Source organism: Ranitomeya variabilis, chromosome 6 (genome assembly GCF_051348905.1).
Source record: "Ranitomeya variabilis isolate aRanVar5 chromosome 6, aRanVar5.hap1, whole genome shotgun sequence".
NCBI lineage: Eukaryota > Metazoa > Chordata > Amphibia > Anura > Dendrobatidae > Ranitomeya > Ranitomeya variabilis.
The window spans coordinates 166,765,438-166,780,308 of NC_135237.1; the positions used below are offsets into that span (position 1 = coordinate 166,765,438).

At 47.7% G+C, this 14,871-nt stretch overlaps 1 protein-coding gene across 1 annotated transcript in view; it reads left to right on the forward strand.

The window, feature by feature from the left end:
- Positions 1–14,871, forward strand: part of LOC143782098 (mediator of RNA polymerase II transcription subunit 1-like) — a 108,191-nt gene that overhangs the window by 35,246 nt on the left and 58,074 nt on the right. The window contains exon 6 of the mRNA XM_077269212.1: positions 13,723–13,751. Coding sequence (XP_077125327.1) covers positions 13,723–13,751 — 29 coding nt within the window. The remainder of the gene's footprint in view (positions 1–13,722; positions 13,752–14,871) is intronic.

The following is a 14,871-nucleotide window of genomic DNA, read 5'->3' on the forward strand; positions in this document are numbered from 1 at the left end:
GAGATCCTGCAGTGCCAGACGTGTCCCACTGCTTAAGCCAGTACATGTCCGGGCCCATCTGATGTTTGCTAGAGAGCATTTGGATGATCCAGAGGCGTTTTGGGAGAATGTCCTATGGTCTGATGAAACCAAACTGGAACTGTTTGGTAGAAACACAACTTGTCGTGTTTGGAGGAAAAAGAATACTGAGTTGCATCCATCAAACACCATACCTACTGTAAAGCATGGTGGTGGAAACATCATGCTTTGGGGCTGTTTCTCTGCAAAGGGGCCAGGACGACTGATCCGGGTACATGAAAGAATGAATGGGGCCATGTATCGTGAGATTTTGAGTGCAAACCTCCTTCCATCAGCAAGGGCATTGAAGATGAAACGTGGCTGGGTCTTTCAACATGACAATGATCCAAAGCACACCGCCAGGGCAACGAAGGAGTGGCTTCGTAAGAAGCATTTCAAGGTCCTGGAGTGGCCTAGCCAGTCTCCAGATCTCAACCCTATAGAAAACCTTTGGAGGGAATTGAAAGTCCGTGTTGCCAAGCGAAAAGCCAAAAACATCACTGCTCTAGAGGAGATCTGCATGGAGGAATGGGCCAACATACCAACAACAGTGTGTGGCAACCTTGTGAAGACTTACAGAAAACGTTTGACCTCTCTCATTGCCAACAAAGGATATATTACAAAGTATTGAGATGAAATTTTGTTTCTGACCAAATACTTATTTTCCACCATAATATGCAAATAAAATGTTAAAAAAACAGACAAAGTGATTTCCTGGATTTTTTTTTCTCAGTTTGTCTCCCATAGTTGAGGTCTACCTATGATGTAAATTACAGACGCCTCTCATCTTTTTAAGTGGTGGAACTTGCACTATTGCTGACTGACTAAATACTTTATTGCCCCACTGTACATAATTAGTGTGGTTGTAAAGAGACACCTGTACAACTATAAAACTAAGAACAAATTTTTCAATCCTGAGTGCCAATTAACTGTATCAATATTCTGTACAAAAAATGTTCACATGTACATGAGTATTTTTTTCTTCTAAGCAGTGCATTTAAGCCCTTCTTGAAACCATCCATAAACCCTGCTGTAACCAGCTCCTGCTGTAGGCAGTTCCACAGTTTAATAGTATCAATGGTGAAGAAGGCCTCTTTTTCTTCAAACCGAATTGGCCATGTATGCAGATGTACAAGTCAAATCGAGAAAAAAATCATTCTGCACAAGCACTTCTGCATAACATTGATAAGTGTGCTGTCCGTGTGATATCTGATTAAAAAATTAGACCGTACACGGATGGATTAAACGCTTGTCTACATGAGTCTTAAGGCTACATTCACACATCTGGATGAGTGTTGGGCCACATTCAGTATTTCATCAGTGTTTTAAATTAGTATTTGTAAGCCAAAACCAGTAGTAAGTGAAAAATGCAGAAGTGGTAACGTGTTTCTATTATACTTTCCCACCAGATGGGGAACTAAACTACTAAACACCTAGGGTTGGGGAATTAAACCATTAGACACCAAGGGATGGTGAACAAAACCACTGGACACAAGTGTCAATAGACATCAAGTGTTGGCATCCCCAAGGCTTGCCGGACAAACCTCCTGTATCTAACACTTCCTCCACTGCTTCTGCCTACTCCATCTAATCTAGGGCCTCCATGTGCACCTGCAGCGCCCCAGAGTCCTGGTCGTTGCAGTACTGTGGCTCCGCCACTATGGGGAGCTACGGTGCGTCCGATGGCACTGAAGGAGTTCATCTGATCAGGTATCACAGACACCAATACATTTCACAGCTGGGCCTCCGGGGGGAGCTAAGGGTGCTATTCATTAGGCCACTCCCCACCATAGTGGGTAAACTGGGGGTCAGGCAGGAAGTTAGATCAGAAAGCTGACTGGATTGGACGAAGCAACACCTGGTGGCAGAGGGTGTTGTGGAGGAAGAGACAGTAGGGTCTCTGTCAGGGGTGGGATCCTGACAGAGGCTTGGCATTGAAAAGAACGTAACGGGTCCGCGCCAGCTCCGGGAAGCGGCGGGACCCAAGAAAGGATTAGAAGCGAGATAGATTGTGCTGAGTGAGAAACGAGATCAAGCGATAGGAGAATACCAGTAGGGGTCGTGCTGTAAGACCGGAGCAACATCCTACTGAGGCGCACTACCGGTGGCCGGAACGCCAAGGGAGTATTACAATAACCAGCTTCAAGCAATACTCTAAACAGCGGCAGGACAGTCAGTCTCAGGCGGGCTGTCTCACCTAAATCACCTATGAAGTCTTGGGAGGCAATTGCGGGAGAGGGGCGTCTCTAGGGTCCCGGAAGAACTCCAGGCCTATCCGACAAACGGGTGCCGTTCCAACCGTAACATCAGGGAGGGACGGAGGATTAGAAGAACATCATTTAATCGAGTTGTGAGGGAACACGAGAAACAGACACAACAGTTGTGGGGTACTTTCCGTAAGCACAGCAGGGAAGGACTACAACACATAGCGCTAAGAAGGAAGGCACCGATTTCCACCTGTGAAGTGAACTCTGTAGGTGCCATTGGACCGGCCGGACTTGCGCAGCCTGGTGAACCATATTCTGGACTGAGGACTCAGAGATCTCCAGTAAAAAGGTAAAGAGACTGCAACCTGGTGTCCTCGTTATTTACTGCACCGCACCACCACCACTATCCACACCGATCATTCACTGTGCGCCCCACGGCAGGGTCACGGACCGGGGCCTAGCCGCCGTGACAACCCCAGAAGCAGAGACTCAGAGGCCCGGTATCGGGTACCCCTCGGCCCTGCGGCAGTGGGGGCGCTACAACTTGGCGTCACGAACAGGATCTACTTAAGCCTGAAGAATCAGGTCATGTGTGCCTTGGAACTGTGATTTATTGTGCTTTGACTGTGCTTTACTACGAAGACTGTGTTGCGCCATTTACCGCCAAAATCCGCCGCCATTGCAGCGCTGAAGAGAGAAGGGGCGTGAAGTAGGCGTAGACAAGCTGGAGAGCGCGAACAGCGATGGCCGCCCAGTCTAAGTATTTCTGTGTCCTGAGGACGTGCCCGTCAACAGCCGAGGTCCGCCTCCTGATCCTGGTTGGAGGGTGGAGACCATGGGGACGGGGCCGCCCACGAAAGAGACCGCGGGAAGAAGACATTGGAGGAAAGGCCAAGATGGCGACACCAGGAGCACCACGCGGGGCTGACCCGGTCCGGCCTGAGGCTGCGCAACCTGACATAGCCCCAGAAACGCCGACGCTGCGGGGTCTGACCCTCACAGGGTCACCGATGGGCCGACCCCCTCTGCCGCTGTCTGAGGAATGTGTGGCTGCAGCCGAGGCCCGACAGCTAGCCCGCAGGCTGGAGGCTGATGCCCGCGTGCTCACTCGGCTGGGCCAGCCTACGGAGATCCGTTTATCCCCAGTGTCCCCTGCTCCCTCCCACCTGGCCGCAGCTGAAGGTACGCTACAGACGCCGGGCCTGAAGATCATGCCGGACGCCGAACATCTACGGCGTCTGATGGCAGCGTGGCGGAGCCGGCCCCAGCCTGCAGAGCAGGTTGATTTAATTAGCACCCCGGAGATCCCGCCATCACACTGGGGTGTAGTGGCGGCCTTTAACCCTCAGTATGGACGCGGGGTTATCCAAGAAATCGGGGAGCCGCTACAGATCCACGTGGATCGGGAGGAGGTGGAGCCCTGCAGCGGAAGATTTCCCCGCGACCTGGAGCCAGGCGATGCGGTGACTTACACCAGATGGAGGAGGGCTGCGGGAGAGTTTGGTTGGATGGCGCGAGGTGTGCAACGATGCATTGCCCTCCAGGCTGCTGCCGGAACACCGGAAGAAGATGATCCCAAGGGGAAAGCAGCAGAGCCCGGCCCCGCGGAATCTCGAGGAGCCCGTCCTTGCCGTGCTCCGGAGGAACGTGTGCACCTACCCGTGAGAAGGGCGTCCCGGCGAGGGATTTTATCACTGCTGGGACCGGAACCGCTTCCTGGCGCACCAGTGCGATCCGTTGGCCTGGTGATGCCAGACCGGAGACCACCACAGTAAGATTCTACTGTACTTTGTTACTTGTAAAATAGTTACTGTTTTATTGCCTTTTATGATTGCTGCTAAAACCCGTTCAGGGTAAACTTTTAGGGGGATCCTTCTATGGACCCGGGATCCCTATTGTTTTTGGTTATTTTTCTATTTTTCTATGTTATTCAAAAACTGCTGAAATCATGAACAGTGCATGATCCGAACTTCTTGTAAATAGTTGCACCTTATTAAAGGCGCTCCCTACTGGTTTTACTTAAAGACTCTTTGCGAAGATACCGCACTGGAACCTTTGCTGAGTATGGACTGGTAGCTTGGGAAGACACGCTACCTCACAGAGACTTGGTCCCCTCTTAAAGGGGATGTTCATTTATCGTATTTCAATAGTAAAATTACTTAAGATAAATAGCAATAATGTCAATGAGAGAAAAGTGATGATAATTTTTGTACAAGAGAGTTATATGTGTTTAATTAGTTAAATGTGAAGGAATACTGATGATGTGCTCGGAGAAGTAAAAGGTGAAAGATAGAAGAAGGATGCAGTGGGCCCGTAGAAATAGATGTGGTGTCCAGCATGCAAGAAAGGAAGAAAGATAATGAGAAGGCTTAATGTTCGATAGACAATGTTTAGATAATGCTGATAGAAAGTTAGGATAGAAGGTAAACCCTGAGTCCTGATAGGAGTCATGTAGAGATGACTCAGTGCTCTTAAACTGAAAGAAATGTTATGTTCTATACTGTGTATAGTAGTTGAAAAGGCAGTAGGCCCTGGCTGAACGGGGCGGTCCTGTAAAAGAAAGGAGAGGCAGTAGGTCTGGTGCCGATAGGACCGGCGGTCCTGCAGATTTAAAGAAGGAGAATGAGAAAGTTAAAGTGCCTTATAATGTGATTATAGGAAGGTCTTTAGTGGATTTAGAGTGTGAGTCCTTAAAGGCAATGTTAAATTATTGTTCAACAATTTTGCACTTAAGTAGAATGCCCGGTTGGGTAACAGGAGTTATTTATAGCCTATAATTTATAATGTTAACCATGTTTGTAACGTTCAAGTGCCCTCACCTCCCATAAAGGGAAGCTCTGTTCAAATATGCTTATTGTTATTGCACTCAACAAAATTGTATGTCTTTTTGCTAACTTGTATTGTTGTTTTCTTCCCAGTCCCGGAGTACTGTGTTTAACCAGGGGGGAGTGCAGCGCCCCAGAGTCCTGGTCGTTGCAGTACTGTGGCTTCGCCACTATGGGGAGCTACGGTGCGTCCGATGGCACTGAAGGAGTTCATCTGATCAGGTATCACAGACACCAATACATTTCACAGCTGGGCCTCCGGGGGGAGCTAAGGGTGCTATTCATTAGGCCACTCCCCACCATAGTGGGTAAACTGGGGGTCAGGCAGGAAGTTAGATCAGAAAGCTGACTGGATTGGACGAAGCAACACCTGGTGGCAGAGGGTGTTGTGGAGGAAGAGACAGTAGGGTCTCTGTCAGGGGTGGGATCCTGACAGAGGCTTGGCATTGAAAAGAACGTAACGGGTCCGCGCCAGCTCCGGGAAGCGGCGGGACCCAAGAAAGGATTAGAAGCGAGATAGATTGTGCTGAGTGAGAAACGAGATCAAGCGATAGGAGAATACCAGTAGGGGTCGTGCTGTAAGACCGGAGCAACATCCTACTGAGGCGCACTACCGGTGGCCGGAACGCCAAGGGAGTATTACAATAACCAGCTTCAAGCAATACTCTAAACAGCGGCAGGACAGTCAGTCTCAGGCGGGCTGTCTCGCCTAAATCACCTATGAAGTCTTGGGAGGCAATTGCGGGAGAGGGGCGTCTCTAGGGTCCCGGAAGAACTCCAGGCCTATCCGACAAACGGGTGCCGTTCCAACCGTAACATCAGGGAGGGACGGAGGATTAGAAGAACATCATTTAATCGAGTTGTGAGGGAACACGAGAAACAGACACAACAGTTGTGGGGTACTTTCCGTAAGCACAGCAGGGAAGGACTACAACACATAGCGCTAAGAAGGAAGGCACCGATTTCCACCTGTGAAGTGAACTCTGTAGGTGCCATTGGACCGGCCGGACTTGCGCAGCCTGGTGAACCATATTCTGGACTGAGGACTCAGAGATCTCCAGTAAAAAGGTAAAGAGACTGCAACCTGGTGTCCTCGTTATTTACTGCACCGCACCACCACCACTATCCACACCGATCATTCACTGTGCGCCCCACGGCAGGGTCACGGACCGGGGCCTAGCCGCCGTGACAACCCCAGAAGCAGAGACTCGGAGGCCCGGTATTGGGTACCCCTCGGCCCTGCGGCAGTGGGGGCGCTACACACCCTCAACCTCTCCCTTAATGAGACACGTGATCCAACAGTGCAGAGCAAATCATCCCCCCCACCTCCGTACTGCACAGCCAGGGCTCCCTGCAATCGGGCAGTGTTTAAATTAATATGCCTTGGTGATCGCAGTCGCACAACTCAAGAGTTGTGGACAGCTATCTTAGTCTTGTTAGCGCATGGGCCGTCTCCACTGAACTTGATGCTATGGAAGGCCATGTTCAATAATGGTGCGAACCTGGTGGCAGCCCTATGCTGGGGCAACCTCACACATGTGCCTTGCATGGCTCACGTTCTCAATATGATGGTACAGCAATTTTTCCACCACTATCCCAGCCTGGATGTGCTGCTGCAGAACGCACAGTCTGTGTGCCCCCTTCCACCATTCGCACCACAGGGTTCATCGACTTGCATTGCTACAGAGGTCTTTGGCACTACCGGTTAACCAGTTGATTTGCGATGTGCAAGCAGTTTGGAATGTCCATTTGCATAGCTTGAGCCAACTCCGTATGGATGTGGTGCCATTGCACAGGTGGGTGCCATGTGAGGGTGGATTACAGCGACCAAGGGTGGCTCATGGAACTAAACAAGCTAAGCATCAAATGGAGGAGGAAGAGGTGATGACAGTCAAGAGATGAAGAGGATAGCGATCCCCTCTCTGTTGTCCGTGATTGGTGGAAGGGGATGGAGGAAGCAAGCTTCAGTGTTACCCCGCCCCTAACATACCATGGACTTGTACCTCATGTAAGCCCCCAACATGGTGCAGCGAGTAGGAGCTCATATCTGCAGCATGGTGCCCATATTGCTAGGATTAGAAATAGTGCTGACTACTGGGTTGTTATTCTGTTAGATCCACGGTACGAGAGTACATTTTGCCAGTTGCTTCCCCTGCCCCCCCCCCCCCCCCCCCCCCCAAACCAGAGAGTGATTTTTGTCAAGACCGCAGTCTGGCACGCAGCGTGCATCAGTTATAGATTTACAACTCTGGGAACATATAGTCATCAACGCAAAAACATTTACAGCATGTAATGGGTTTACTGCGACAGAGAAGAGCCAAAAGACTGCAATGTCTGATTTATCCTACTACTGCACTGATTAGAAGCACTTCTCCTTCATATTAAACAGTGTAAATTTCTTTTAAAAGTGCATGGATTAATCTGCTCAGTTGAGAGCTCCTGGAAGCTTTCCTGTGTTAAGGCTCTCAGCTGTGCACTGTTAGCCACTCCCATCTCCTGTATAAACCAGGCCCTGGCTAGCACTCATTGTCAGTTAACCTCCAGCCATGCATCATAAACTGTTGGTAGTTATTACAGAAGGCGTTTGGTGGATTTATCTGTGACTGTTGCTAGGTTTTGTTGGTGTGATAATTCCATTTCTTCTCCTACTTTGGCTTAACCCCATCCTCCACTCCCCATATTTTGCCTGTGTTGTTTCTGTGTGTATATTTGTATGATTGATATTTTCCTTAATCCCTGTTCGTATTACCTAGTTAGTATGGTTGGCGTATTAACCCCTTACTGCCATTGGACAGCATAGTGCATCCAATGGCAGTACCCCGGCTTTGATGTGGGCTCCGGAGGTGAGCCCACACCAAAGCTGGGACATGTCAGCTGTTTTGCACAGCTGACATGTGCTCGCAATATGCGCTGGTGGAATCGTGATCCGCTTGCGCCTATTAACTAGTTAAAAGCCGCTGTCAAACTTTTGGGCCAGAAATACGTGCACCGTTGACCGCCGCCCGTCACGTGATCGGGGGTCATCGGTTCATCGGCATAACAACCAGAGGTCTCCTTGAGACCTCTATGGTTGTTGATGCCGTACTGCTGTGAGCACCACCCTGTGGTCGGCACTCATAGCAATGCAGTAAGTCTGCTACATAGAGGCGATCTGAGCATCGTCTCTATGTAGCAGAGCCGATCAAGTTGTGGCAGCTTCTAGCCTCATATGAAGGCTATTAAAGCATGCCAAAACTTAAAGAAAAATAGTTTTAAAAATATAAGAAAAAAAAAAAAAAATTTAAATCACCCCCCCTTTAGTCCCATTCAAAATAAAACAATAAAAAAATCAAACATACACATATTTGGTATCGCCGTGTTCAGAATTGCCCAATCAATAAAAAAAAAACGGATTAACCTGATCGTGAAACGGCATAGCGAGGAAAACAATCGAAACGCCAGAATTGCATTTTTTTTGTCGCCGTGACATTGCATTAAAATGCAATAACGAGCGATCAAAAGAACGTATCTGCACAAAAGTGCAATCATTAAAAACATCAGCAACGTCGTGTGCAAAAAATAAGCCCTCATCCAACCCCAGATCATGAAAAATTGCACAATATTTTTTAAGCAAATATTGGAAATTTTTTTCACCACTTAAATAATAAGAACCTAGACATGTTTGGTGTCTATGAACTCATAATGACCTGTAGAATCATAGAGGCATGTCAGTTTTAGCATTTAGTGAACCTAGCAAAAAAGCCAAACAAAACAAGTGTGGGATTGCACTTTTTTGCAATTTTACTGCACTGCAATTTTTTTCCAATTTTTGAGTACACGACAAGCTAAAGTCTATGATGTCGTTCAAAAGATGAACTCGTCCCACAAAAAATAAGCCCTCACATAGCCATATTGACAGAAAAATAAAAACGTTACGGCTCTGGAAAGAAGGGGAGCGAAAAATGAAAACGCAAAACCAAAAAAAGCTCTGATCATGAAGGGGGTTAAGGTACACTACTACTCCCCTTTTCCCTGGGTAAGGGAAGTGTACAGACTGAGGGCAGAGTCAGGCGATAAGGCAAGGTACTTGGCTCTGGCTTCTTCACAATCAGAAGTAATCCGGGGAACAATGCAAGCTAGGGTGCCCCTAGCATTAGGGACAGGTAAGGAGCCCCTGGTTCAGGGACACCCGACAAGCGTCGTGACGCAGCAGCAGCAGTGTAAGTAGCAGAAGCAAGTTCTGTGAGTCGTTTCAGACCTTTTTTTGACCAGCCCATGAACCAGCACAAAAGGGTACAAGCCTGACATGTTGTGAACGACTGAAGAGGATAGCTCAGGAGTATCTCGAGTTCAATATTCGATCCATCATGGGGAGTTTGGATCCTTTGCATTTTGGTCTTCAAAAATGGAAGAGTGGCCTGATCTCACCTGTCATGCTCTGCAGCCAGCGTTCTCTCAGAAGGTGTCTTCAGCTCTGCAGGTGGTTGCCTGACCAATAAGGGCATTCAGCTGCTGATGTTAGTAACAATTTTTTGAAATGTGTAGATTCCAAATTGTATCCATCTGGTGGGTTGCCTGTATTGGAAGGGGTGTCAGAACCCCATTATATTATTTCTACTCTGGGGAAATTGATGCCTCTTTAGTGGTGTCTGCCCCTAATTTTTTGAAATCTTTGGACTCTGAGTTGGATCTCCTTCATGTATGTTGCCTGAATTTGGCAGGGCTCTCAGAGCACCAGGCCTACACCCGTCACTCATCCACCTGTTATTGATCAATGTTTAAGCTAGAAATGCTGTTCCAAGCCCTGTCCCTGGCCCTACCCCATGCATCCATGCTGCGCAATTATACGATTTGTACTCTGGGTCAGTTGGGCGATTGGAAAGTTGTGACGCAGGGGGAAGTAATTGTGGTGACACCTCTGAGGACTGTACTGTGTGTGATAAGATGGAGGCAGAGGAGTAGAGGCCACTTGATACAACACTTGCCATCCACTAGCACACATGCTCTTTCTTGCCCTCGCCTACAAGGGGTACCACTGTGTGGATGGCAAAAAAAGGGAGTCAAGTAGCTTGTCCAGTAACAGGCCTCAAAGAGATCACTGCTAGTACCATGAGAAAGTCTCATGGTGCAGCACATGAGAAAGTCTCATGGTGCTAGCGTTGATCTCACTGAGGTCACTGCAGTTCATCGGCCTGGCTCACAGTGAAGTGAACAGGGAATGCAGCTTCAATGACCTACAGTAACATCAATTACATCACTAATGCTGCTTGCACCAGCTCCTTCTGTGGTTTTCAGTCTGGATGGTCGCATGTTGGCACCATCCAGGTTAAAAACCACTTATCGCAAATGTGAATTATGGCATGGGGGCGCTGTCGGACAGGTGAGGGATATGGATCCCTATTACTAATCCATGGGCTTGATGTCACCCAACAATACAAAGGTGACGTCAACCCCACATATATTAACCCCACTTGCCACTGCTACAAGGCAAGATGGAAGAGGTGGGCTAAGCACCGCAATTGACACACTTAATAGATATTTTTAGGCTGGTGGGGGGGCAATATCCATGGTCCCTCATCTGCCTGAGAGTACCAGCCCCCAGCTGTCTACTCTAGCTTGGCTGGTTATCAAAACTGGGGGTTGTCAAAAATAGCTTACAGTCTAGGACCCCTCTATTCTTGATAACCAGCTATGATAAAGCGGAAACCTGAGGGTTGCAGCCAGCAGCTGTCAGTTTTGCCATGCTGATTATCAAAAATAGAGGGGAACCCATGTCATTTTTTATTTATTTATAGCACAGGCTGATGAATACCCTGTCAGCGTGGAAACCTCAGCTTTTTGACTGGCAGTAATAATCTTACCGCGGATCAGAGGCAGTGTTTGCCGTGCAGTCATTCAGATAACAGCATGGCAAACAATGGATGCTCAGGCCCCCCTTCATCTGAAGAGTCCAGGTTTGGGTACTGTTTTGGTACCCCAGCCAAACTTTTTTAAACTGTTCAGCCAGACCCAAACATCCAGGGGTTCGTCCATTGCTAATCTGAAGCACTACATGGCTCTTGATGAAAATGGTGAGATTCTCCCTGCACTGTACAAAAAAATAGTTTTGGACAATTTGAATTCTGTATTCCCAAATGTTGAAATTGCACTCGATTGTTCATGTGCATGATGGTGACCAACTGTACTGGAGGACGTTCTTATTCAAAATGGAAACTTTATAAAAAATAAATAAATAACATCTGCTTCATATCACAATGGTGCAGCATAGTTTGGACAGGCTTTCACTCAAGTACATGGAAAATGATATCCTGAAGACCATTGACTTCAAGCCGATAATAAAGTAATTTCAAGAAATGTCGCAAATGCTCGTTGCTGTAATAAATTTGTACTTTCACACTGTGCCATCTAATCTGTGTGGTTTATTGAGTATTATTGTGTTTTTCAAGCCTTGCGTATTGTTCAAATGTTTATCTTTTTGATTAGTTGCTGATTTAAAGCATGGTTTTTAACACCAGTTTTATTGAAGTGCCAATAAAATATATGCTTAATATTTACTTTTTATTCCTGTGAATGGTTGTCGTAGGGGCCCTAGCACACTGGTTTGCCCAGGGGTCCAAAATGCTTTTAAGATGGCCCTGTCTTCAATGACCCAACTTTGCATTACAATTATTTAGGCTATGTGCACACGCTGTGGAATGGTGTGCGTATTTTTCCGCACTGTTTTTGGTAAATCCGCAGGTAAACCGCACTGCGGATTTACTGCGGAATTACCGCAGATTTTCCGCGTTTTTTGTGCGGATTCCAACTGTGGTTTTACACCTGCGGATTTCTATTGTGGACCAGGTGTAAACCGCTGCTGAATCCGCACAAAGAATTGACATGCTGCGGAATGTAAACCGCTGCGTTTCCGCGTGTTTTTTTCTTTTTGCAGCATGTGTGTAGCGCCCCCACTGCCGCAGGGCCGAGGGGTACCGGGCCTCTAAGTCTCTGTTCTGGGGTTGTCACGGTGGCTAGACCCGGTCCGTGACCCTGCTGAGGGGCGACCAATGAAAGGTGTGGATGGGGATGATGTTATGGTGCGGTGCAGGTCGCAGTAAATAACAAGGACACCAGGTTGCAGTCGCTTTACCTCTTTACTGAAGGCTTCAGGATCCTCAATCCGGAATACGGTTAACCGGGCTGTGTAAGTCCGGCCGGTCCGATGGCACCTCCAGAGTTCCCTTTGCAGGTGGAAATCTGTACCTACCTTCTAGCGCTTGTGTGTTGTGGTCCTCCCCTGCTGTGCTTACGGGATAGTCCCCACAACTGTTGTGTCTGTTTCTGAAGTTCCCTCACAACTCGATTATGATGTTCTGCTTTGTCCCCCAGATGATATGGCTAGGACGCACCCGTATGACGGGTAGGCTCGGAGGTCTTCCGGGACCCTAGAGTCGCCCCTCTCCAAATGTTGCCCCCTATGTCGTCTTAGGTGATTTGAGTGAGACAGCCCATCTATAACGGACTGTCCTGCCGTAGATTTGAAGTAAGGCCTGGAGCTCAATACTTCCTCGGCGTTCAGTAGGATGTTGCCTCGTCTTACAGCACGACTCCTACTGGTGTTTCTCCTTGTTGCGTTGATCTCGTTTCTCACTCAGCACAATAAACCTCGTTTCTTGTCCTTTCTTGGGGTACCGCCGCGATGAAGTGTAGGCGCGGTCCCGTAACGTTCTCTCTGTTCGCTAGGCCTCTGTCAGGATCCCACCCCTGACAGGGACCCCCCTGAATCTTCCCCTGCAACACCCTCTGCCACAGGATGTTGCCTGGTTCCAACCCAGTCAGCTTCTCACTAACTTCCTATCTAACCCCCAGTTTTACCAGATTGTGAGGCGTGGCCTAATACATAGAACCCTTAGCTCCCCCTGGAGGCCAGACTGTGAAGTGTATTGGTGTCTGTGATACCTGGTCAGGTGAACTCCTTCAGTGCCATCGGACGTACCATAGCCCCCCTTAGCGGCGGAGCATCAGTACTGCAACGACCAGGACTCTGGGGCGCTGCATGTGCACTGCGGATTTTGTTTTCCATAGGTTTACATGGTACTGTACACTTATGGAAAACTGCTGCGAATCCGCTGCTGATCCGCAGCAAAATCCACAGCTTGTGCACATATCCTTAGATCCACCACCTGTGTGGAACTTTTTTTCTTTTTTCCTTTTGCATTTAAATAATTTCTTGGGATTTGTTTTTTCTTGGCTACCTGCTGTTGATCTTCTACTTTAGCTGACTTTATTATTTATTTATTTTTTTTACAGACTGTATTCCACTTTTTGTAGCAGGCAATCGTTGATCCCTCAGATTTATATATTCAAAATGCCAGAACAATTCATACTTTAACTGACTGGTACCATCCCTGCTGTGTCACCCAGTGGTAATGTGATCCAATCAGTGGCCGACAATATACGGTACTCTGCGTTAAACACTTTGCCTAAATAGATTAAAAGGGGTTTATGAGATATTAAGGGTCTATGTTTTTTATTTTGTTGCATCTCAACCCTATTTGCTTTCATTCCGAAAAGAGCATCTCTTTTGTCATTGAGCTGTAAAGTATTTTTCTAATTTGCTAGATGTATGTATTGCTTGCTTCAAATCTTAATGCCTTCCTTTTCTGATTTCCCAGATTTGCAAGGAACTACTTCTGCTTCTAAGGTATATGTTTAGTTCCATACACGATTACTAAAAGTTTTGGAAAAATATATATTTTTAATCATGTACTTTTTGTGACTTGCCTTCGTGGTTACAATGTGATTCTCCCACCCGCTCTCGCACACCCCCATTTATATGAAGATGCAGAGTAGCAGCTGCACAGAACATTCTTTGGCCATGTGATTTGTGCTGTGGCCAAAGATGAAAGAACAGAAACGAGCCTCAAACCAATGTCCCTTTTTGGGGTGGTGCTGGTCTTTGCTTTTCCTGCTTGCTGGGTTATCTCCTTCAAATGAGCACGGTTCAATATTCTTTTTAATGTACAGTGACAGTGCGCTTCCTCACCAATTCTAATCAGAAGTGAAGAGCTCGAGAGAAAGTGCACTGTCACTGTGCATTAAATAGAATATTGCACTGTGACAAGCTCTTAATGACATATGTGGAAATTGACATCTGATGCATGCTCAGTAGAGCAGGGAGTAGCCCAGCCCCTGAAACAGATGTCAATGATGAAGCTTCATTTCAAGGTAGAGATGGAGGCTGTGGAAGTGACTGCAGCCTCTGCCCCCTGATGTCATCTCGTTGGAGCAGTGTTCCCCCAACTCCAGTCCTCAAGTGCCACCAACCTGTCATGTTTTCAGGATTTCCTTAGGGTACTGTGACACAGTGGCACTTTTGTCGCTACGACGGTACGATCCCTGACGTTCCAGCGATATCCATACGATATCGCTGTGTCTGACACGCAGCAGCGATCAGGGACCCTGCTGAGAATCGTACGTCGTAGCAGATCGTTTGGAACTTTCTTTCGTCGCTGGATCTCCCGCTGTCATCGCTGGATCGTTGTGTGTGACAGCGATCCAGCGATGCGTTCTCTTGTAACCAGGGTAAACATCGGGTTACTAAGCGCAGGGCCGCGCTTAGTAACCCGATGTTTACCGTGGTTACCAGCGTAAAAGTAAAAAAAAAAAAAAAACAGTACATACTTATATTCCGGTGTCCTTCAGGTCCCTTGCCGTCTGCTTCCCGCTTTGACTGCCGGCCGGAAAGTGAGAGCAGATCACAGCGGCGACGTCATTGCTGTGATCTGCTTTCACTTTACGGAGGCACTCAGTCAGAGCGGGAA